Genomic DNA, 24,965 nt, shown 5'->3' with positions numbered 1-24,965 from the left:
TACCACTGAAGTTCAGCATAAAAAACAGTAAAAACTAGAAATTTGATTTTCCCTTAAGGCTTTTAGAAAACCATAATAAATAAAATAAGACTGTTAAGCTTCCCATAGCTTTAGTGCCTCCCTCAAATTCCCAAAGGTTTTCTAAGAGCAGAACTGAAAAAACTATCCTCTCCTTCACTAACATCAATGTTACCATCATCCCTGTTAGCCTTGAGAATGAAAGCGAAGTACTGTTTTTGGCACAAAATATATTTCTCCCCCCCCCCAAATAATGTATATTTAGTACATACATACATACATACATATGACAGATCATTCACAATATTAGTGTAATCTATAAATTAATTAGATGATTCGTTGTCGTGTTCAGGAATGACAATAACTAGTGATTTATGGTTAATTTAGATATAAAGCTCATATACTGCACAGAGAGTTTTTTCTGGATACTCAAATTCATGGAGAAGGAGGAGGAGGAGAAGGAGAAGAATTTATTACATTTATGTGCTGTCTGACTCCCAGTGACTCTTGGAGGGTTTACAAATTGTTAAAAATATTTAAATAACAAAAAAACACAAAACAAAGAAACAAGATGGCAAAGAAAACAAACCCAGATGGGAACAAGGAAAGGAAGAAAAGGGAAATCAAACATCCTCACCAAAGGTCTGGGTGAAAAGTCATGTTTTCAGGGCCCTTTGAAATACCAGTAGGGTGAGGGCTGTAGTAGTAGTAGTCGTCGTCATCATCATCATCATCATCTGTTATTGACGTCTTTTTAATAATTACACAATTATATAATAAGAATCAGTGTGTAAATAGTGCTGTTTATTAGCTAACCAAATATGGGGCAGGTGGTGTCCCATTTGTCACCAATTGTCTTCTGTCCCTGCAAGGAGAAAAGTACTAATCTCCAGTTGAAAAATAACTTCCCTGCATCACGATGGATTTAAAAATCCACTAAATCTAGTGGAAGCTTTTTATATGTCACATCGCTAAGCAAGAATTCTTGGATATGAATAGATATATTGGGCTCCAAGAAAGCTTGCCAAGGTTACAATCCCACAGTTGTGTAGGGATATGATAAAGGTCACTTCTAACACAGAGCCTCTGATGTGCTTACCTGGAACCAATTCTGTCCTCAAGCTAGAGTAGGTTCCTACTTCCCTTGTCAAACATTCAGTAAACCCCTTTTTTTATTGCTACAGCAAACCAGCATTGTATCAAATTCATTAATTTCTTGGGTTGTCCCATTTTCTAATGTTGTGATTAAAATGAAGAATAAAGACACAGTAGAATTAATTAATACAATTGTTGGGTAATCTTTTTTCAAATTGCAACTAAATGAGATTGTCACAAAAATGATAACATGTATCAATTTGGTTTGATTGTAACCTTTGCAGTACAATATGGCAAGGTTTCTATTATTATAAAAATGTAAGAAGTTACAATATCATCTGTAATTTTATTGTCAGTTCTCGATGACTTCCTGAATTAGATTTTCTAAAAAATACTATAAAGAGCTCCAACCTGTCATTAAATTCAAATCCAAAATCCTCTTTCTATAAGTTTAAGACTCTCAATGATCTGTTTTACTTAACGTAAAAGTTTTATATAACATTGAAAAGTTTCCTTTCATTTTCAATTATATGGATGTACACTATTCTTTGAATACTGCTAATGTTCTGTTTGGTACATTTTCATGAACTAAGGAAAATTATTGCACTTGTCTTATTTGAAACCTAGTTGGAACTTGTGAAGAATTCTATAAAATATGCTCAGCAGAAATAATCTAGACCTAAAAAATGTTGTCTATCTTCCTATTCCTTGAAATAATGATACCTACATATGTGGTTAAAAGGAATGTGTGATGGGGAGGGATCTCCTGCCAAAAGTTTCCAGATTTATAAACTGAACCTTAAATGCATATTTGATATTTGGATATTAATTTCTTAATATCAGGGAGCAGCGTACTTGTCTAGTATTACCAACTCAGTTTATACTAATTTATCATATTCAGAGTTATAGATAATGCAAGGGTTTTTTTTTTTTAATTTGAAAGCAACGAACAGGTATGGCATACCTAAACCTGTATTCATATTTTTGCTTATATGATCTGATTTGGCTGCTCCTAATTTTTTTTCTTCAAATAATTGTATATGAATGAACTAATTCTTTGCTGTGTATGAAGCAGATAAAACAAATAGTGTTTTAAATAGGAATGCCATTATAGGAAAAATAATTATTTGTTATTGTAGTTATTCTGCTAAACAGTGGTAAAATCAAGTTCTATTTTGATATTTTGCAAGAGATCATCATAATTATATTTAATTGGAACCAGTTTTTAATAATAATGATTCCTATATACAGTATGTAAATCTGGGCTAATATGAAATCCAGCAGATTCTTTAAGAGGTTTTTGTGACTATTATCCAGTCTTGAGTAACACAGCAGACTATTGATCAAAATTGTCTTCTAGTTATACTACTGAATGAAATTAGTGAATTCAAGTTATAACTGATCTGTGTGTGTTTGTGTGTGTATACATATATATCAGAATTTTTTAAAAAATAAGCATATCACCAGCAAACAAATTGATTAGATGATGTGATTTTTATGTTAAGGTTCTGAATACTCTTATTCCTACTAATTTTCTGTGTTGTTATTTCTGTAATGAGATTAAACAGATAAAGGAAAATTGGGAATCCTTATTTAGTACCCCTATTTATCTCAAAAACTCTTGACCCATTCCACTGATACCACGCTGATCATTCATGTGCTGGTAAATAAAACTGAACAATTATAGCAATAAAATTATGTCCATATCCCATTTCCAGTAACAAACTTTTAAGAAATTTTCATTGCACTCTCTCAAATGCTTTCACAAGAGAGCAAAATAAGTGGAATTTAGTGTGTTCAACATTGGGTGTTATGTTAAGTACTCTGCTGCTGTAAGTGAATTTGAAATAGTTCTTTAAGGAATAAGCTTGGATTGATCTGGGCATATGTAATTACTTGTAAATTTCTTTGGCCACTAAATCAGTAAATATTTTTTCATCTTGATTTAAAAGTACGGTTCATGGTGACATCTTTGGGGAAATCTTACTTAGTTTAATAACAATCAGGCACTTAGGTTGTTTTCAGTAATCTTCGTCCTTATAAATATCTGAAATAACTTACAGTTTGGTATTAATAAACTGTAACATTCAGTCTGAAACCGTCAATTCTGGACTTTCTCAGAACTAGTTTTTTAAAATGTGGTCTTGCAGCAAAATAGAGAACCAGAAAAACCTAAGTCCTGATAATTTGAAATCAGTAAGCTTGGTTCAGTTTCATGTTGCTGTTCTTAAACACCACATTTTCTTTTCTCGCTAGGGGACTTTTTCTGGGTGTGCTCATTTGGTGCCCATTTTATCACTGGGATTTTAGCTTTCTAATTTTGATGGGAGCAAGATCTTTGGTAGCTTGTTTAAGTTAAAAAACAAGCTGATAATATAAAAATGGTAAATTAACAACCATAGCCAGTTGCCTTCTATCTGCAATTTAGGGCCTAAGAATAAGTATTAGCTTGAGCAATGGCTAGGAGCAATTCAGGGCCTCAAGAATAAGTATTAGCTTGAGCAATGGCTAGGAGCAGAGCAGTACTTACATATTGGCATGACTTATAAATTACAAAGAGGCCATATTGGATTTTTGGGTTTTTGTTAAGGATTTTTGTTAAGACTGGACACTACTGTGCTATCCAAAAAGCTTATAATCAGAGAGAATGTAATTTTCATTATTGAAGCTTTGCAGAAAAATAATTATCTATTTCATTTATTCAGTTTAATATACCTAATTCAATACATTAATAATAGTACAACAGTTAATGTATTACTGTATGCAAAGGAGATTTTATGCTAGATCCTGAAGATATGTAATCTTTGCAGAACTAAGGAATCCTGATAAGAGTCTTGCAGCATCGAGCAGGATAAGATCTATAGCTTGCAATAGAAATTTTAATTGTTATGATTTTCCATTGCTATAGCAAGAGAGGCTCAGCGCAACATCCAATTTTTTTGTAAATAAAGAAAAGCATTACTGTATTGTGACAAAAGATTGACTTTACACAATCAATCTTTCACAATAACAATAAAAGCCTTATATTTTATTAATAGAACTGTACAGTTACAGTCCATTACATCTTCCTCTTACTGTTTCTGGACCATGGTGTGTTTTATATGAACACATGTTAAAGAGTTATGAGACTGCCTGGTTAACATATCTAAACATTTCACTGGCAGTGCCGAAGCAGCTTTTATAAGATGAAATGGTATCAGTGCCACTTAGTGTAATTGATTGTTCCAATATCATGGGGAAGAGGGTGGCCTGAGAGGTTTCAGTTCTTCTTTAATTTTAAAAGAAGATTCTAATCTGATAGTTTCAGAATCCAAACTATAATATAACAGTATAAAAATTGGCTCCTCTGGTATCTGAGACGTTGTCATCGTTGGTGCTGGATGGGGTAGCACTGCCCCAGACAGACCCAGTGCGTAATTTGGGGGTCCTCCTGGACTCACGACTCCTGCTCAAAGAGCAGGTGGCAGCCGCGGCCAGGAGGGCCTTTGCACAGCTTTGGGTTGTGCATCAGTTACGCCCTTTCCTGGATCGGGATGCCCTTCGAACGGTCACTCATGCCCTTGTTATCTCCCAGATAGACTACTGCAATGTGCTCTACATGGGGCTACCCTTGAAGAGTATCCGGAAGCTTCAGCTGGTCCAGAATGCAGCCACGCAAGGTATTTTTGGGGTCCGAAGAAGGACCCATATAACACCTTTGCTCCGTGAGCTGCATTGGGTACCAGTTTGCTTCCGGGTCCAATTCAAGATGTTGGTTATCACCTTTAAAGCCCTACATGGCATGGGACCAGGCTACCTGAGGGACTGCCTCGCCCCCATGATTTCAACCCGTCCCACCCGATCTCACAGAGAGAGCATGCTCCAGGCCCCCTCGGCAAAAGAACTCCGACTAGCGGGGTCCAGAAGGCGGGCCTTCTCTGCTGTAGCCCCCACCCTTTGGAACATCTTGCCTCCGGAGGTGAGACAGGCCCCCTCACTCCCGGCCTTTCGGAGGGTTGAAGACCTGGCTCTGCCATCTGGCCTGGGGTGGGGAGGGAGGTTGTCAGAAATGGGGTTGGCTAGCCCCCTAGAGGCCTAGTGTGGCTTCCATCAGCCTGTTGGATTTTTTCTCCTCTTTTCATTTGTGTAGATGTGTTTGTCTTTTTATAAATTTTAATTATTTATTTATTTGTTTTAATTTGATGTAAACCGCCCAGAGTCCCCCATTGCGGGAAGATGGGCGGGGATAAGTCTATGTATAAATAAATAAATAAATAAATAAATAAATAAATAAATATTAAATGTGCGGATTTCAATTCTCATATTCTAGGATAGTCCCAATTCTTGCTCACAAATCTGTTTTTTGCACAATATGAAAAAAAATGGATAATAACGGTTAACCCACATAATCTATAACTGTAAAAAAATGATGTCCAGACATTGTATTTGTTATCTCTTTTCTGTTATCTTACCGGGGTGTACACATTTATACAGGATAAAAGACACTAATAAGTCTTTGAAGGTTTTAAATAGATAAAACACATGATAAAGAAAGATCTGCAATTATATTTTTATTATTATTATTTTAATCATAACTAGAATCTTATTGACAAGTAAGGCCTATTTAGTTCAATACGTCTGCTCACTAGTAAATGTGCATCAGATCACACACAGTCACATATGTGTTGGTACAAGCAGAGTTAATCTAGATCTGGTGTTTTTCCATATAATTTGATCTTGTGTGGTTTGGGACCATGAAATGGGAAGAAGAAACTTCAATATTTTTTGCCTACAAAAAAACTATACTTCTGGTAAACAAGAAGATGACCTGGGGTGAACTTTTGCCCCGAAAGCTCTTCCTTGTCATGATACATTACAGTGACAGTTTTTATTTCTAGGAGGTAGAAATCCCGTAGTAGGAAGGAAGAATTATGTGCATCTGGCATTTCCTCTCCATGAAGCTGTAAAATCTCCTCTGAGATTTCAGACAGTTGAACTGTTAGTTAAGGAGCAGAATCTTCATGTTGATAAGCTTTTGAGTTAATTGTTATCTTGAAGTTCAGAGCAAAATTGGTAGGGCAATAAATATTCAGGCTTTGTGGAAATACAAATAGCTATTTTTCTCTAGTAAAAAATAAAATAAAATAAACCTGCTACCCCTCCCCTTAGCCATGTTTAGAAGAGTCTGGAACACTTGAAACTGCAAGTTTGTTGCCATCTTGGTTCCTCCCCCAGAAAACTTAGTTCTTACCCCAGCCTTGGATTAGAGTGCATGGAGGGGCCGGTGTATTTCATTGTTTTAGAGTGGCTGGTTTTTCTTCTGGACATTTTTAGTTGTATTTTAGTATTGATTTTATTGTATGCCACCATTCAGTAAGATAAAATATATAAATGAAAGAAACCTATCATTTTGATGTTAAGGAATAGATTTCAGATACGTGTTTTTTATCTATTTTTGAAATGTGTTTTTGTTGTAAAAACAGAAAGGTAGAATAGTATGTTTTTATATGGTCTAGATTTAATGATAAGTTTGAATTAATCTTAGTACTACGTTGATACTACATGAATCTCATTTTTCTTTTTTATTAATCCTTTTTAACATTTATTTTACTTTATTTCATTTTAATCTTTATAATGTATCTTTTTATTGTGCAATCACTAGTGCATTTTGTTGTTATATTTCAGAAATAAAAAAAATACAATTTAAGAAAACTGTTATATCCTAATATAAATCAATGTGAATTAAATGTGAAGGCAACTTTATAATAAATTATCAACATTCTTATTTTGCCTCCTTTTAAACATTACTTACTATTATCCTGCATCAATGGCACACATAATTATTACAATATAGCAGAATAATATGGTTTAGTTATATTACATGAATTTAAAAATATCCTAATGTAAATTTGGGGGGGAAATTCAGATAAAGGGTGTGATCACCAATCTTCTTCAAAATTAAAATTATCATGAAGCTTTCTTATATTTTACTTGATAAAATATTTAGAAACGCCAGCACATAGGCCTTGTTAGGAGTAGGCTGTGAGGTTGTTTATTAGGCTTGATGGTAGAATTATTTCATTTTTAATGCATCAAGAGGAGTTGCTGGTTGGAGAGAACGAAAGGAGCCTCCTTTTGTCCTGGAGCTCCATTCTAAATTCTACACTTCCCAATTTCCAGTCGTTTAGTTTTGGAATAAGGGCAAATACATTGTGACTCCTAGGTAAACATGTGAAAAATGCCTAAAGTAGGGGGGATGGTGTTTCAGAGCGCAGGTGCTGTGACAGAGAAAGACACTTCCTAGGTCCTCTCAGGTGACACCGCTGAAGGGAAGGGAATTGGAGCATACAATTCTACCCAGTCATTCCATCCAGGCATAAAATATGGAACACAGACGGCCCTTTAGGAAACCCATTCCTATGCCATACAGGGCTTTCTAGAATATAACCAGCACTGCAAATTGCACTCCAAAGCAGATGGTCCTGTGACTCATCCCTCCCCAGCAGATTACAGGTGACTTTGAAAAGGGTCCCTGAATGAATCTGTGGATGTAATATTTGCAGAAAAATAACTATGTCTTACTGCTCATTACTGTGGTGTTAATTCCTAACATGTGCTCTTACTCATGCCCATTTGGATTCAGTCTTCATGAATCCTGTTTGCTCAGCTCCAGGCTCAATAAAGCCAAAGCTCTTCATAAAACGACAAGTTCCAGATTTTAGGAATTTAATTGAACATCTTATTTAGATCTTTTGTTCTTCCCCTCCCCCAAATTATGCTAATGCATGCTGTAAATTGAAGCCAAAACAGAGAGATGGCTGGACTATACCAAATCATAGGAGTTAAAGATCCCTCAATTTTCTTACAATGCCAGTACAAAAAAAATCTGATATCCAATCTTTTAAAAACATTTGGGGGGACTTTTTTTAATTAAATTAATTTCATTCTTAAATTTTAAGAAGTATATTTTACATTTTTAAAAGCTTGGATTTTCCCCAAGATTGGATATTCCAATACTTACTTGACATTTCAATTTTACAATGGGAATGCTAATCTTCATGCTGTTTTTAGTTTCCTCTACAGTTGAATTGTTGCTTTCATTTCAAGTACAGCCAGCATCTGTTAAGGAACCTAGGAGTCTGAGTATCTCTGATGCTGCTAAAGCATCTGGATCATACTGTTTTGTCAGTCTGTCTCAGTTCACTAAAACATGTGTTATTTAACCTTAAATGTCCCCTGTATAATGCCCATGACACTGAATTACAGAGCAGTCATTTGATTTCAATACGTATTATACCAAGGAAGTTCCCAGTTGATTATGGCCATCCTGTGGTAGGACAATTTTAATTTAAATGGTCTTTGACAGAGACCATGTCATGGTATTTCAAACATTGTACTTGAAAAAACTAACAAACATTTTCCTTGCCCTTTACAATTTGTGGAATGAGGCATATGTAGTAATTGTATATTCATCTTCTCTTCTCTGTTTTAAAACATGTTTAAGAGAAAAATGCCATGATTTCCAGATGTAAGGAATCCACCTTCACTTTAGCACTGCATACATGTTGGTTGACGACATATATTCATGTATGGTGGTCATTATTTTTCATTTTATATCTATTTCCTTTTCGTTTACAGGGCAGTGGGGTAGGCGATGACGACTGTGTTGAAGAAATTTTACGGGTAGGACTAAAATGAATTCTTCAATTATTTCATAGTTTAGAATGTGTTTAATCTTTTTTGATGCTAGTTAGAAAAATGGTTTAGTTTTCCACTCCTCCCTAATTTACAGTTTGCAAGTTAACATGTGAACTGCAACAGGGCTCTTCTGTTCTCAGCATTGTATGATCCAGTTCTCCAATCAAGGAATTCATACCCAAGTGTATATATTGCATAAGCTGTATATATTCATGAAATATTAAATGAGTGAAATTACTGAAAGTGTTATCTGAAAAAGCAGAGTATCAGGTTTGCAAAATGCATTTAAAGCATAACAATTTTATGCCCCGTATAAAAATTGCAAATTGATAAAGATTAAAGACTGAAGAAAATGAAAAACTGTGAGAAATTGAAATTAACACATCTACCTATTTCTGCTGCCTGTTCAGTTTCTAATTAGTTAAATTTAATAATTAATTTTCATTCATTGTAGCCATCTCATTTAGATAATTTATAAATAAAGAAGTGATCATTTGAACTACTAAAACTTTCCCAGTACTGACTTATTTCTTATATTTTAATCATTTTAAAATTGGAGAGTTTATGGATCTTGTTACTACATAGCTTGGTAACAAGGTGGCAGACTCTTGAATAAAGCATATTTTCTATTCTTAAAGAAAAGAGACAATAAAGTTATTGCCTAACTTCCTTTAACTTGCTTAATCTGATTTAAAAAAAATTAAGAGGTTCATGCTGACTTCTAGAGCAAGTAAGCGGTTTGTTTAAAACATAACAAAATAGGTCTCAACTCAAAAGCAAATCACATACAACTGAACATAATAGTGTCATGGTAAAAAGGGTTTCTGACATCAAGCAATGCATGAAAAAGTGCTTTATTGTTGTTTTAGTTAATCCAGTATATCCAGAATAAATTATAATACAGATCTTTTGTGATTTTGTGCATGTATAACATACTTGACAGCTCTTGATCTTGTTTTTCATAGAAAGTGTTTTTATAAACTTAGGAATTGACACATGTTGTATGTTGATTAGTACTTTAATTTTCTAAGAAAATGGTATGGGTTGACAGAGTATTGTGCACTTAAGAAAAATCTAGGCATCTTATGTCTGCCATTTATTTCCTGATTACTTTTTTGGAGGTCAGGCTTTCATTTTGACACTTAATGAATAAAATGTCTATGTTGCAGGAAATGGAATAATGAATTGTGAAAAGACATAATCAGCAATGACTAAATAATTAAGAGAATTGAAATGTAGAATCATCAGGGAATGCATTAATAATAGCATGATTTTGCCACATGATAAAACGCTGTCTTAAAAAAAAAAAAGAATATCCATGTTTTTAAAAAGAAAATCAATAGTCACTGTAATTAGAGGTTCTTTTTTAACTGACTAAATAAAATATGAAATCATATAGAAAGTATATTTAGATATGAATCAGATAGTAAGCTGATTATTATTCTTACTCCTGTTAAAAAGAGTTTAAATTTATGCATGGACTGGGAATCGTTAAGCAATTAGGAGGCTATATCACACTTCACTTGCCTTTATGCATTTACATATTTTTATAATTTTCAATACATGACAATGTCTCTCATCTTTTATTTGCCTTTGTATAAGTAGCTGTCTAGATTATCTGTTCATACTAACAAGTTACTGGCACTCTAAAACAATTGGTTTCAAAAGGAGTAACATCAAAAATGTCCCTACTTTATTTTATTTTTACTATCATAGACAGTTCTGTTAATCACAACATGAATAAAGAGAACTTCACTTCAGCACTGGTTCATGATTTTTAGAAACATTTTATTTTTGTACCAATAATATAGGTGGTCGTTGTTTAATGACCGCTCATTCAGCAACCATTCAAACTTACAACTGTGCTGAACAAGTGGTAGTTACGACTGGTCCTCATACTTATGCCTGGCTCACAATTACTACCTCACAGTTCCCCACAGTCATGTGGTCACCATTTGTGACCTTCTTTGCTGGCTTTTTACAAGCAAAGTCAGTAGGAAAGCTGGCAGGAGGTTGCAAATGGTGATCATGTGACGTCTTCACTTAACATCCCATGGTGATTTGTTTAATGATGGCAACTGGAAGTGCCAGAATTTCTGCCGCTAAGCAAAGTGGTCACAAGATGTTGCACTTTCCAACCGCATTGCTTAGTGACGGAAATTCCAGTCCCAATTGCTGTTGTTAACTAAGGACTATCTGCAGTCCTTTTGTTATCTATTAGCCTGTTTTTTTTCTTGTCATAAAAACTTTATATAATGGGATATGTAATATTATTGTCAGGCCTAGCCCAAGGAACTCCAAGAGACCATGTAAATTCAGTCCAGCAATGTTTATTAGCTACAACCTCTAGCAAGAATCTTCCCAGACTGAAACCCCATCTCCCAAAGTCAGCCAGCCACAACCTTGTGAATTCCTCAGGGAGGTGCCAGTCTCATCCTCTTGTATCTCCCACGCTCCTCAGGAGATGAAAGAAAATGCTTTTCTCCCTGAGTCCGGCCTTCATAATTCCATTCCATCACAATTATTTATGTAACTTGCCTTAGTTAGCCAACTACAGTTTCTCTACCAAATTACTTAAGAAGTGAGTACAATGTTACTAGCAATATTAGTGCTTTTTTGTTCTTGTATAGGAAACAAATATTACAAAGTCTCTGGGTTAAAGAATGTACTATAAAATTAATAGTGAACTTTAGAAGTAAGTAATAATGATTTCAGTGGGAATTGCATTCAGATGTGTATAAAACTGAAGTCTTAACCATATAGAAACTGATTAAGATTTATTCATTTTTATTTATTTATTTAACAACAAAGAAACAGATTAGGATAGATCTTTCGAAATATATTCTAGTAAAACAGCAATTTGCAGGTAATATTTAGAATAATACCTTTTAAAAACTCTCCTGGTAAGGTAGTCTGAGGTTGTTAATGGGATTTTACTCTTTAATATTGAGTTGGTTCACATATCTTCCTAAGCCAAAGTATAATTTGTTTAATTTTAGGTTAATGTGATACATAAATCCAGCAGTTATGATTTGTAAATCATGTTTTATTGTATAATTTAAAACTAGGGCATTATGACTTCTTCTAAATATGGATTAAAGCAAGTAATGGCTTAGTGCAGGGTATGAAGCTGTGAATCATATAACAACTGCTTCCTGGTACTGTTTAGACCAATTTCATAAAGTATGGTCCTAGGACCTCTGGGGGTCCCCCAAGACCCTCTCAGGAGTCCGCAAAATCAAAATTATTTGCCAGCCTATGTTGAAAAATAATTCAGTGTTAAAATCCCATCAAACAATCGTGAGAAGCGATAGCGGCAACAAATGTGTCAATTTTAATTTTTAATACAGTAAATATCAATAAATATAAGCCATACAAACAAAAGCTCCTTTGGGGTCCTCCATAACTTTTAAAAGTGGGAAGGGGTCCTGAGAGAAAAAAGTTTAAGAAACCCTGGTTTAGTGACTTAAATCAGCTTTAAGGGGCTATTGCTTGTAAGTAATATCTGTAGAGTAAAGGTCCAGACCAGGGTTTCTCAACCTTGGCAACTTTAAGACATGTGGACTTCAAATCCTGGTTGGCTGGGCAATTCTGGGAGTTGAAACTCTGGTCTATACATTGGCGATCACTTTGTATAGAATGCACATAAACCATTACTTCAGACTTGGAGTCTGCAGTCTAGTATAATCTCAGAAAATTAAGACTTAGTTTAGTCCCCCTGCCCCCCCCCCCCCCGGCTTCACTGATTCTAGACACCCATCATGATTTCTTGGCCTTTTGAACATCTCCTAGTTCCAGACTTTCTATTTTGGCTACAGAACATCTGTTCTAATTAGGCTGGCAAAAAATCTGTTACCTTTCTCTGCTGATTCCAAGCCTAATTGACAGCCATTCCGTATGGCCATGCCAACACCTTGATCTGTCTCTGAAATAATTTACTTCTCCCTGTCACAGTAAGGAGCTCTCATGATAAAACAGGATTTATTCATAAAGAGTAGCACTCTTGACTTCTTATATTAGTTGCTTCTTAGACTTCTTTTCCTCTTTTTTCTTTTCAGTCATTAGTTATTCTATATGTATTGATCACTGGATCAAATTATATTTACCATTTATAAAAATGTTTCCATTCAGCTGGAAGCTTGATTATTTACAAGATTTATTGGAAAAATGGTTGGCATTTCATTTGTTGTTGCTGCTGCTATTTCTACAGAATTTTTATTTAATGATTAAATAAGATCAGTGTTTTACTCCATTAGCTAAAACAAAAACAAAACACATAATTGTTTAATAGCCTGTATTATAGAAAATGGAAATTTAAGTAGTCTCTATGGATTTTTATTCTGGAGGAATGCATTAAAAATGCCTTGTAAGGTGCTGTTTTCATATGTGGAAGAAATTACCACTATTGTACATCATTTTATATCTTGTTGCTAGGCAACATATCATGGAATGGGTATTACAAGGTATCTGCTTTCTCATTAGAAATATTCATGTTGCTCTTTAATCCTGTTAAATTAGCACTCTTGTTTATATTTTTCTGGATCCTTTTGTATTTATTGATTGAGGTTTCAGCTATTAAATGTAGAAGAGACCTCTCAGATTTTTATTAAATTGCGTTTGCATTTGTAACTTGGTCTGTGTATTTTCAAGTTAGTCCCTTATTTCCCAGTTAATCACTCTTGTTTTCATACACCGATTTGAATAGTTGGGTCCACAGTCATAAAGATAATTGGAACAACAGGTTAGGCTTGTCTCTGGATCTCATGATGTATTGCCTTTGGTCCCAGGAACTCTGAGTAGGAGGCAATTAGCCATTGGTTTTATTTTGTGAACATTTAAAGAAGCACTAAAAGTTGCAGTGTGCTACAGTGGATCAGGAGTTGCATTATCGACAAGCAAGAGAAAAAACAGAAAGACAGTTGTACGCAACAGAGAAAGAGAGTCTTCAGGAAGCTCAATCATTATCTTGGATAATCTTGAGAGAACTGAGTGACTAAACAGAGAAAAAAGAAAGCAGATCAGAGTGCAGAAACCTATTTTGCAGTGTACAGTGGTTTTTTTTAGAAGCACAGGTACATTAGCAAAACAAAACAAAAACCTATCCCAGTATTTCTAACAACATTATAGGTATTCAGATGGGCCAATTCATAAAAAACAAAGCCAAACAAAACAAAAACTACCAAAACAAATTAAGCTAAAACAAATCAATCAGGATCCCACTTATCTAAACCAGAGAGAATTACATTCTCATATTTCTAAGTTTCCAATAACCTAACAGTGAGCTCTCAGGAGGAAATGGAGACAACATCAGCAGGCATTTTTCATGCTCCAGTGCAGCTAGTTTTCCACCAGGGATGGAAATAAGGTTACCATCCTAGAATATCTTGTGTTAACTAATGCTACCATGTCAAAATCCATGCCTAACATTAAAAAATGGGTAATTCCATCTTAATCTTTAATGAAAAATAATTATCTGCTGGGCCTGGACCATTTAATATCACTGTCTTAATTTACTGGGCTTTTGAGGCAAAGGAAATAATAGAAGATGCTTTAGAAAGCCATCCAAACTTTTCACAGGTATCTAAGCCAAGTTTGACTCCTTTTGGAGACAGCAATGGAATACTCATACATCCCTGAGAGCCATGGGGCTGGAATTCTGGGATCCTCTAATACATCTGGAGAGTCTCAGCTTGGAGGCAAGCGCTTTAGACCTATCTATGCTAGCATGTTATTCCAGACAGTGGTCCAGATGTGATTGTTAGGCGTGATAGTAATAGTTCTTCATATCCTATTATTTTTAACTATTAGTATCATTAAACTTTAAATGTGTGGAAATTTCATGTAGTATATTGATGATAGGAAAAAGTAAAAATCAGAAAACGTTGAATCAAAAGTGTAGCCAAAGCCTCAGAATTACTTGTAGTTCCTGTTGCTATGGAAAATGTTTGGATCTTTAGCACTCAGCTTATTCCCACTAAAAGTATAGTCCTCTGAGCCCTTCATAATGAACTACTCTGGAAAGAGAAAAGTATGAAGGAGCTCCCTCGGAAATTCTTCTGGACTGTGCCCAGAGGAATCAAAGGCTCTGTGATCCAAACAGCAGCAGATGTTCAAATGGACAGTTTAGACTTGAGGATGGAAAACAGTCAAGCTCTTACATAGATTTGGATTTGATAGTAAAGTTTTTCTTTTTGTTTTGCATGGCATTGCATTGTGGGTTAAGAACAGAAGATAGCTGCTGTCAGCAGAAAGAATTTACTGAACTAAATGGGTGAGAATTGTGCCTGTGATATATTGATTGCAGTGAATTAACATTAACATCATTAGAGAGTTTAATAATTGAGTTTAGTAGGGTATTCATTCAGGACCTCAAGAGTAAGTATTAGCTTGAGCAATGGCTAGGAGCAGAGCAGAATTATTTGTGAGTGAAACTTTGATAAAATTCTGATGCACGCAGCATAAGGCACAAATTGTAAGTGTGTTTTATTTGATAACTGAGATTATGGAATTCTGTTGTCTTCCTGCAGAAGCTGTAGTGAAGCTGCAACTGGAAGTGATTACTGATTCTCTTGTGTTCCTTAATTCTGATTAATAAATATCCAGTGTGGTTCCTCCTCCTTCTCCAGTCATTTTTTATGTTATGCACATTTCAATGCTTATATTGTGGCTAAAATGAAGTCCTGCAGCATGCAACAGTCTGCTTCTTTCAAAGGAAAAAGTAAGAAATGTTGCCTCTCGCTACAGTTATAGGTGCCCAGTCAAATGGAATTACCCCCATTTGACTATGTCAACTCTCTTACCTAGCTGGGTATGAAGATGATTTAGGGCCTTCTAAATGATCCATTCCTGCCCTTCTCCATCAGGGAGCTATTCTTTCATATAAATATTTTTTTTTAGAAAAAAGGGGTGGTACTAAGATTATGTCAGCCGCAGGGCTAAACCCAGTATAAATAGATGAAGAACTAATGGAAATAGAAACCTGATCTCAAAAAAACAGTGTGAATGGTGTCTGTAGCTATGACATAAAGAGGCATCTGCTTCTTGGGAAAAAGACTATGACAAATCTACACAAAATACTGAAGTGTAGAAATATCACCCTGCCAAGAAACATAAATATTGCCTAAACCACTGTCATTCCAATCATAAGATATTGCTTTGAAAGCTGGACCATCTAAAAGGCCTAACAAATCAAAGGTTTTGAACTTCAGTGAAGAAAATTGTTGAGAATGCCTTGGACCCCAAGAAGAACAAATAATTCAGTACAATGAAGTAAAGTCAGACTTCTCACTGGAAGCACTAATAATGGAACTAAAATGTAATGTTCTGAACTTTATTTATTTATTTATTTATTCATTCATTCATTCAATTTATAATGAATAGATAAAGAAGCAAACGTCTTTGGAGAAGATGCTGATTCTTGGAAAAAATTGAGAGCAATAGAAAAATAGGCTGGCTCAATAATATTACTGATATAACAATAATAAACTTACAAGAACTCAAAGAATGGATTGCTGGCAGACAAACCTGGCAAATTGTTATCTATCAATCAGGTCACAAAGAATCTACATAAGTTATATCAGACCGCCCCACTCGGTCTGGCAGAAGGGGCATGTTGCAGACCCCGCCAGTCAAGGAATTTCGACTGGCGGGATCTAGGAAGAGGGCTTTTGTGCCGTGGCCCCCGCTCTGTGGAACACCAGCTGAGGTGCAGTGTGCCCCCACTCTCATGGTCTTCAGGAAGAGCGTGAAATCTTGGCAATGCCAGATGGCCTGGGAGAGGGATGGGGGCTCACACCAGTGGAAGTGGCTTGTGGGGTAACTGATTTGTATCCCCCATCAACTTGAATATTTTTAGTTTTTTTATGTATAGGGTTTGTTTTATATGGCCTGATTTTAATTAATTAATGCGGGTATTTATTTTTTAACTGTTTGTGGGTTTTACTCTAATTGTGAGCCAAACATACAGCAATAATGCTAATTTAGGTATTTATTTTATTTTTATTTATTTATTTATTTATTTAGCAAATTTATATAGCCGCCCATCTTACTAAATGTGACTCTGGGCAACGTATAACCAAAAAACAGTTAAAAACAATATAACAACCAGTAAAAACAATTAAACATAAATAAAAAACCAAGAGTGAGACAGCAGTCACCTAAGCACAATGCAGCCATCTCGAAGGGTCCCCATGGGATCCCCAAGGTTGTTGGAAAAAATACCTTTTAAGGGCTTTCCGGAAGGCTAGCAGGATGGGGCTAGCCTCAGCTCGGGGGGAATGATGTTCCAGAGGGCAGGATCTACAGCAGAAAAGGCATGTCTTCTGGGTCCTGCCATGTGGAACTCTTTAGTGGATGGGAACCCGCAACATACCCCTCCGTCTGGACCTGATGGGGCGGGTAGGTGTAATCAGGAAGAGGCAGTCCCTCAAATAACCTGGTCCCATTCCATGTAGGGCTTTAAAGGTCAAAACATCTTGAATTGCATCCGGAAGCAGAGCAGCAGCCAGTGCAGCTTGTGCAGCAGAGATATAACATGTGCCATCCTTGAGGCACACATAACTGTCTGTGCAGCTGTACTCTGCACCCGTTGAAGCTTCTGGATGCTCTTCAAGGGCAGTCTCATGTACAGCACTTTACAGTCCACTCTGGGGTGACCAGGGCATGAGTAACTGAGATTAGAGCCTCCTGGTCCAGGAAAGGGTGCAACTGGCATACAACACAAAGCTATGCAAAGGCCCTCCTGGCCATGGTTGCCACCTTCTCGTTGAGCAGGAGTCATGAGTCTAGAAGGACTCCCAGATTGTGCACCAGGTCTCTCTGGGGCAGGGCCACCCCATCCAGTACCAAAGATAGTAAAGTCCCATATCCAGAAGGCCCCAAACCCAGAACCACTCAGTCTTGCTAGGGTTCAGCCAAAGCCTGTTGTTCTCCAACCAGACCCCCACAGTCTCCAGGCACCAGGATAGTAAGAGCAAATCAATACAATCTTTCAGTAAACTTTGACTATAAGTTAGTTATGAATAATAATCTATATATGGATCTTTGCTGGGGTTTTTTTAAGAAAAACGTAATTATATTTGACTTAATAAATCAAAATTCAGCATTACAGCTCAGAAGTATATCCACTGAAAGACCAGGTGTGATCACTCCTGCCTTCCCCCTTGTCATGCATAGTTGTGAGAGTTAGAATTTTAGTTTCATTTTAGCAGATTCCTGAATAAGCTAATGGTTCCAAATGGCACCTATGCCTCTCAAAATTAAATTTTGAAAAAAAATCAACATTTAAAAACAATTCAGTAGTTTCTTGCTATCCAGTTCTTGAATGAGATTTGGCAAAATTGAGAGCCAGGGGTGAGAAATGTTGGGAGATTTGCTGGCATAAGAGATTTTTGTGTTGTTTAAAGAAGGCACATTCAGGTCATCCAGTCAGATTTATGATGGCTTACAGAGCCAGAATAGCTAACCCTTACAGAAGACAATTGGTAAGCCAACAGACTTCAGTCCTCAATTATAATTCTGATTTGTTTAAAAAATCTTGTCATGTGTAACAACAGAGTGGAAAAGTGTTAAATAACTGAAGGCTGACTAAATCATGGTTTTCAGTTCATTTAATGTATTTGCACTGTGATTAAACTTGCTCAGTGCACAGGTTTGTACAAATCACTTATTCTCCATATTAGTCAATGTTAAGCCTCTCAAAATTAGCAGATGAATTGAGTCTAGAACCAAAGGAATCTTTCCTTTTGCAATTGTTTCTCTTCCAATGAGAAGTCAGGCTCCTATAATTTTCATTGTGCTAGTTAAAAATATGTGCATGGTTTTCCAAAGCAACAGAGCATAGCATTGACGCATTTCACCTAGGTAAGGAAGTTCCTCAAAATGTTTTTGAGAAGAAAAACAGAGCTGTGACCTTGACATTTAACCAAGAAAGAGTTTCATTAAAATACAATGAAAGATTTGCATTAATATTATTGAAGTTTATGGGCAGGAACACAGGTTGCAGAGTTGCATAAATAGCTCTGGGGTACGCATCTATTTGGATAGAAGGGCAGAATGAGAATATATATTATGGACAACATGGTTGCCACCAAGACTGAAGTGATGGTTTGATATTATTTAAGCTTTTAAACTAAAATAGGATTTCTGAAAAGGTATTTAGTACTCATGGCAAAAGGTTGCTTTGTTTATTATTATTATTATCTTTTTTGGTCTATGATAGTTTAACAAATAAATAAATGACAAGCAGTAAACAAATAAATAAATGGCAAACAGCACTGGAATATACATGGATTAAGTTGCCGGGATCACCTTGTCCCGTTTTGGATAGTTTAAAGAAAATCAATTTGTTTTCATCTTATTTATGAAAGATGCATATTTTAGTAAATTTCAGTAAATGAAAGGATATGTGAAAATTTAATTTTGTTCATACTCTATCATATGAACAAAACTAAACTTTCACATATCCTTTCATTGTACATACTAAATATCCTTAGTCTGGCATGGAGTGACTTAAAGTTAGAAAGAAGCATGTCCAAGAGAACCATGAGAAGGCTAATAGGAATTTGGGAATAAAAGAAAATCCATAAGATTAAGCCATGAAAAAAAGTAAAGGATTTGCTATCGAAGAGGATGTCACTGAGAGCAAGTATAACCTGGCAGAATTTCAGAGTGAAACTATTTATCTGTAGATATGAAACAGACTATATAGGACCTGTCTTGTCTACCACTGCTAGCTAGATTCATTATTGGCAGTGCCAAACCATGATCCATGTAGTCAAGAGTCTGAAAATTGACTGATCAGCTGTGGAACAAGTAGAGGACTCTGGTCTGCTGACTAGGAAAGAATACAAAAGCTTCCTCTTACTTAGACAAGTATGAATAGTTCAAATACATATCATAGAGCTTTATATTGAAATATCTATTTAATTCTATGCCTGAAGGGCGTCCAAGATTTGAGATGCAGGGCAGTTGGATAGATCAGCTTCCATATAGTTTCAGATCAGGAAATTCCAGACTGAAACCATGGATTTTTTATCATATCCATGCTAATTGTAAATGTGCTTCCCCAAAGAAATATCTGTAATCATTTTTGAAAGACTGAACATGTAAATCACTGCATGTTTAGTACAACTATTGTAAGGGTTTTGATATTTATCTTTTTCAAACTGTTCCAGTTTTGAGTCCATATTCCTAGGAAAGGTTCTATAGTATTTGAAACCTTAGTGCTATTGAGACTGTGATTCTAAAGTGCTTTGAAAATAGCAGATAAATGATAACTCTTTGTGTTAGTGCTACGTATTATTGTTCCAGAGTGCAAAGGAAAACAGAGAGAAGAGAGCATTATAGTTTTAATATATATATTCTTGCCTAAATATGTTAATAACTGCGCACTAGGAAATTGTGGCCATTACCATTTTTATGAACATTTTTCTCAATATACACATGATTTATAACCTGGTGTGTTGCATAAAAAGTTACATTTCATTTTACGCAATTATATAGCAGCACAGAAAAATTTACCACATTTCCAGGATATGACAAAATATGGGAGTATCTTTTGACACTGTTATTTCATAGAGCAAGATGCTTTAGAAATGGATTTGCTTCTCTCAACTCTGAAAAGATTTTTACTCCATAGAGAGCACAAGAAGCATGCTTGAAATGGATGCATGACCATGTTCGTTGCTTCCATTGTTTTAAAAAGATACCACCAATTCTTATTTTGCTAATGCATTATGCAAGCAAAATTTACCAAGTTGCCCCAACTGATCAGTCAAGAATTTAAAGAAACCTTGATTTAGTGTACACAAGCCATTTTTATTCCCCAAATTTCCTGTCAACAATAGAATTTTCTGTTCTTGAATGATAGAGCCAGTAGACAACTATTTCTGAGTCATACAGGCAATTCACAGCTAGAATTTTGTTTGCTCTAAGCTGACTCGGGGCACATGAGTTCTGGCCTTCAGATACATAACTTAAGGGAACTGTCATGCTGTAGAATAAAACAATAGCTTCCAGGATTTTCTTTATTTTTAAGAATTTAGATTCCACACTGTAGCCATTCTTAGAAAACAAAACTTCTGAGTGGCAAATGAAAGATGAACTGGGTGGTAAACAGGAAATGACAGGGAGCAATTTCATAAGTTTAAACTCTTAAAAATTGGTATTTTGATATTGGTCACATTCATTGTGGCAACCATGTTTTGAATGCCCCTCTCACTGGTAACCATAGTTACTGAATGCCCACATCACATTCTCAAAATGTTAAATGTGCCTGTTTGCCCCCACCCTCCCCCCAGGACTGAGAACTCTGGGCTAGCATAGCATGCAAACTCAGGTAATTCAGCATAGTACGTGAACTCAGGCAATTAAATCTACGTGACTTAGGGCAGTGTTTAAGCCCAACTCATGTTTATTTATTTATTTTTCAAATTTATACAGTGTATGCCACCCATCTCACTATACAAGTGGGCTCCAACTCAATCCAAGCAAGACAGAGTGGTTTTGGGTATTTGGTCCTCCCGGGTACAAGGTTTTCCCATCTTTGGTACTGGATGGGGAAGCACTGCCCCAGGCAGACCCCGTGCACAATCTGGGGGTCCTCTTGGACTCGCAGCTCCTTCTTAAAGAGCAGGTGGCATCATGGCTAAGAGGGCCTTTGCATACCTTGGGTTGTATGCCAGTTGCGCCCATTCCTGGATTGGGAGGCCCTCCTCACAGTCACTCACACTCTTGTTACTTCCTGTTTGGATTACTGCAACGGACACTACATGGGGCTGCCCTTGAAGAGCATTCGGAAGCTTCAACTGGTGCAAAATACAGCCGCATGGGTAGTAATGCGGCACATGTAACACCACTACTACGGGAGCTACATTGGTTCCCATTATGTTTCCGAGTGCAGTTCAAGGTGCTGGCTGTCACCTTTAAAGCCCTGCATGGCTTGGGACTGGGTTACCTAAGAGACCATCTTCTCCCAATAGTTTCTGCCCATCCAATTTGGTTTAGTAGATTGGGGGTGCTGTGGATCCCATCAGCCAAGGAATGTCAGCTGGCGGGGACCGGAAGTCATGTCTTCTCAGCAGCAGCCCCGCCCTTTAGAACATTCTTCCTTTGGAATTCAGGGTGGCCCCGACCCTGCTAGCCTTTTGTAAGGCTTTAAAAACCTGGCTGTGTGCCGAAGCCTGGGGTCCCGAAAGCGTTAAGAACCTCGTTACCTGGTTGCACTGTTGATTTTTATGTACTTTTTGTGATAACCGTTGGCTGCCTATATGTATATTTTGCAATTGTTTTAATGGTTTTAATTATTGAAATTGTTCGCCGCTCAGAGCCATTTGGATTGAGATGGACGACTATAGAAATTGCATAAATAAATAAATAAATAAATAAATAAATAAATAAATAAATAAATGGGTAAGATTGATTTGCGCTTCACAGAAAGCACAAATAATTTTCAATGGAGATCTAACAAAACCCTGTGAGATACAAAAAGTAACAAGACAAGGATGCCCATTGTCTCCTATCCTGTTTATTTTAGTTTTTGAAATATTGAACAGAGATATAAGACAGGACAAGAGAATTGTGGGAATAAAGATTAAAAAAGAAATTTATAAGCTAAGGGCACTTGGTGCTGATTCTGGAGGATCCACTGAAGAGAATAGACATTAATGGGAACATTAAAAGAATTTGGTACACTAGCAGGTTTTAAGAGTTATAATCAGAGGACGATTAACAAAAAACATGGAAATAGAGGATCAAACAGAACTGATGAAGGAAATGGGTTTTGAGATTGAGAAAAAAAGTGAAATATCTGGGTATCACCATGACAAAGGTATGTTAAGATGGGAGAAATTACTTTATTGATACAGGCTTATTTTGTATTATTTTAAATATTAAAGTAAGAGGTGAATGTATTATATATCTGTGCCTGTACTAAAGAAAGTCAGAAGTTATCTCTTTTTTCTTTTCTCACTTTTCTCTTTTTCTCTATCTTCCTATATTTTACTCTTTGTTGAAATTTAATAAAGTTTTTTTTTTAAAAAAAAAAGATGGGAGAAATTACAGTTGTCATTGGTGGGGAGAAATTCTGTGATAAAAATGAATGTTTTGCCTAGAATGATGTTTTTGTTTCAGACAGTATCAGTTTTGACAACTGATGCACCATTTAAACAGTAGCAAAAGGATGTATCTAAGTTTGTGTGGCAAGGGAAAAAACCACAAGTTAAATATAAGGTGTTACAAGATGCAAAGCAAAGAAGAGGATCAGGTTTACCTGATCTGAAATTTTATGTTGTGGCTTGCTGCTTGGTTTGGATGGAAGAGTGGGTGCTAAGAAATAGAAGACTTTTAGAGTTAGAAGAACATGACCTGAGATTTGGGTGGCATGGATATTTGATATAACTTTAATGTAAACTTAAAAATCACTACATTAAATGTGCCATATTAAGAATACGGAATAGAATACAAATCCAGGTTGTGCCCGAAAACACCTTTGGGGCTCTCAGCACAAGAAGCATTTTATAAACAAGAAATAATAGGGAAACACAAATGGTTAACATACCGTGAGATATTAGAATTCTGTCAAGGGGAATACAAAATAAAATCAAGAGAACAACTGATGGCAGAGGGGCGTAATTGTCAATGGTTTTCCTATTTACAGTTATCAGAAAGATTCAAAGTAGACAAAAGATTTTATGGTATTGAATATTGTAAGACTGACTTGGAAATGGAATTGTGTACAAATGTGAACATGTGATTGCTAAAATGTATAAACTTTTTATTGAAATTGAAACACAAGATGAGCAAGTGAAAGAATTAATGATAAAGTTGGCTAAACATTTTGGTTATAATATATAGATGGAACAATGGGAAAATATGTGGTTGAAAGGATTGGAATTTATACTATGTTATAATCTTAAAGAGAATTTTTATAAAATTATATACCATTGGAATATGATACCATAAAAATTATCTGGAATGTATAAAGGTACTTCAAATCTATGTTAGAAATGTGAACAACAAGAAGGGTCATTTTACCATGATTGATGGACATGCAAAAAAGCTAGAAGATTTTGGGTTCAGATGCATACACTGATTCATAGGATTTTAAACATTAACATACAACTGAAACCAGAACTTTACCTCTTGGGACTCAGTTGGAAAAAAGTCATGGAACTTTCTTTTTTATATATGATAACTGCAGTGAGATTATTGTACACACAAAGATGGAAAGATTTGGCAATACCTACAATGGAGGAATGGTTGGTGAAGATAATAGAACTTGCTGAGATGGCCAAATTGACCTGTTTGATTAGAGAAAAGACAATATCTATGTTTATTGCTGACTGGAAACCCCTTATGGACTTTTTGCATAAAATATTAAAAAATGAACCTATGATCTATGGTTTTGATGATTAGATAGGTTAGATTATAGAAAGAAGAGAGTCCCAGTGTAACTGAAAAGGAGGGAAACCTACAATTGTACTTACAACTGCTGTAAAGAAAATCAGAAGCCAATTCTCTAAATATCAATTTAAGACCTGGTGACTATACTTGTGCCATTAATTTTCTTGACAGAAAGATAGCGTACACATAATTTATACAATACAGTCTGTTACTGTATGCAAAACCTTTACATATTAGTGAAAAAGAATATGAGAATGGAAGTATTTTTCCACATATTAAAATCTCAGGCTGAGTTTACCATCTGGCATAGTTGGTTTCAAGTCACTGAGAAGCTGGAGACAGAAAAATTCATGCAGCCCTTTTTGAATGTGAACTTTAATTCTGTTTTTGTTTTTCTTTCTGCATCACTGACATTCCTCTCTCTATATATTTTTCCTTTTCTCATGCTGGCCAAATTGATCAAAGTACTTTATTGTAATAGCAGGAGAAAATAGTTTTAAGTTTTTCATGGGCAGGGTTTGGAACTCTCTGCAGACGCTTCACTAAACTGTTCAGGTGACCTCTTAATACATCAAAACACACTCTTTTTTCCTCGTAAGTACTTTAAATCCCTGGAAAAGGGAAAGCCTCCTCTAAAGACTGTAACATCTCTATGAAGTTTAAATGTAGCTATATCAAAGCTATCATAACATCAAGCTGAAAGCAAAGAATAAGGGATAAATCAGATCATGTTTCACTTCTATATAGAATTAAAGAGAGAAGCTGTTTACTTT

General features: G+C 35.7%; 1 protein-coding gene across 3 annotated transcripts in view; it reads left to right on the top strand.

Moving 5' to 3' along the window:
• Positions 1–24,965, top strand: part of AFF3 (ALF transcription elongation factor 3) — a 277,229-nt gene that overhangs the window by 124,342 nt on the left and 127,922 nt on the right. For all 3 annotated transcript variants that reach the window (XR_015796877.1, XM_088145043.1, XM_088145042.1), the window contains exon 4: positions 8,731–8,775. Coding sequence is in view for 2 of the 3 variants with exons in the window: in XM_088145043.1 (XP_088001169.1) it covers positions 8,731–8,775 (45 nt within the window). In the remaining variant the exon portion in view is untranslated. The remainder of the gene's footprint in view (positions 1–8,730; positions 8,776–24,965) is intronic.

Source organism: Python bivittatus, unplaced genomic scaffold, assembly GCF_059951505.1.
Source record: "Python bivittatus isolate LINGU-HERP-01145 unplaced genomic scaffold, Pbiv_v1 ctg000350_np1212, whole genome shotgun sequence".
In the NCBI taxonomy this organism is placed as follows: Eukaryota; Metazoa; Chordata; class Lepidosauria; order Squamata; family Pythonidae; genus Python; species Python bivittatus.
This window is presented reverse-complemented; position numbering and strand designations above follow the sequence as displayed.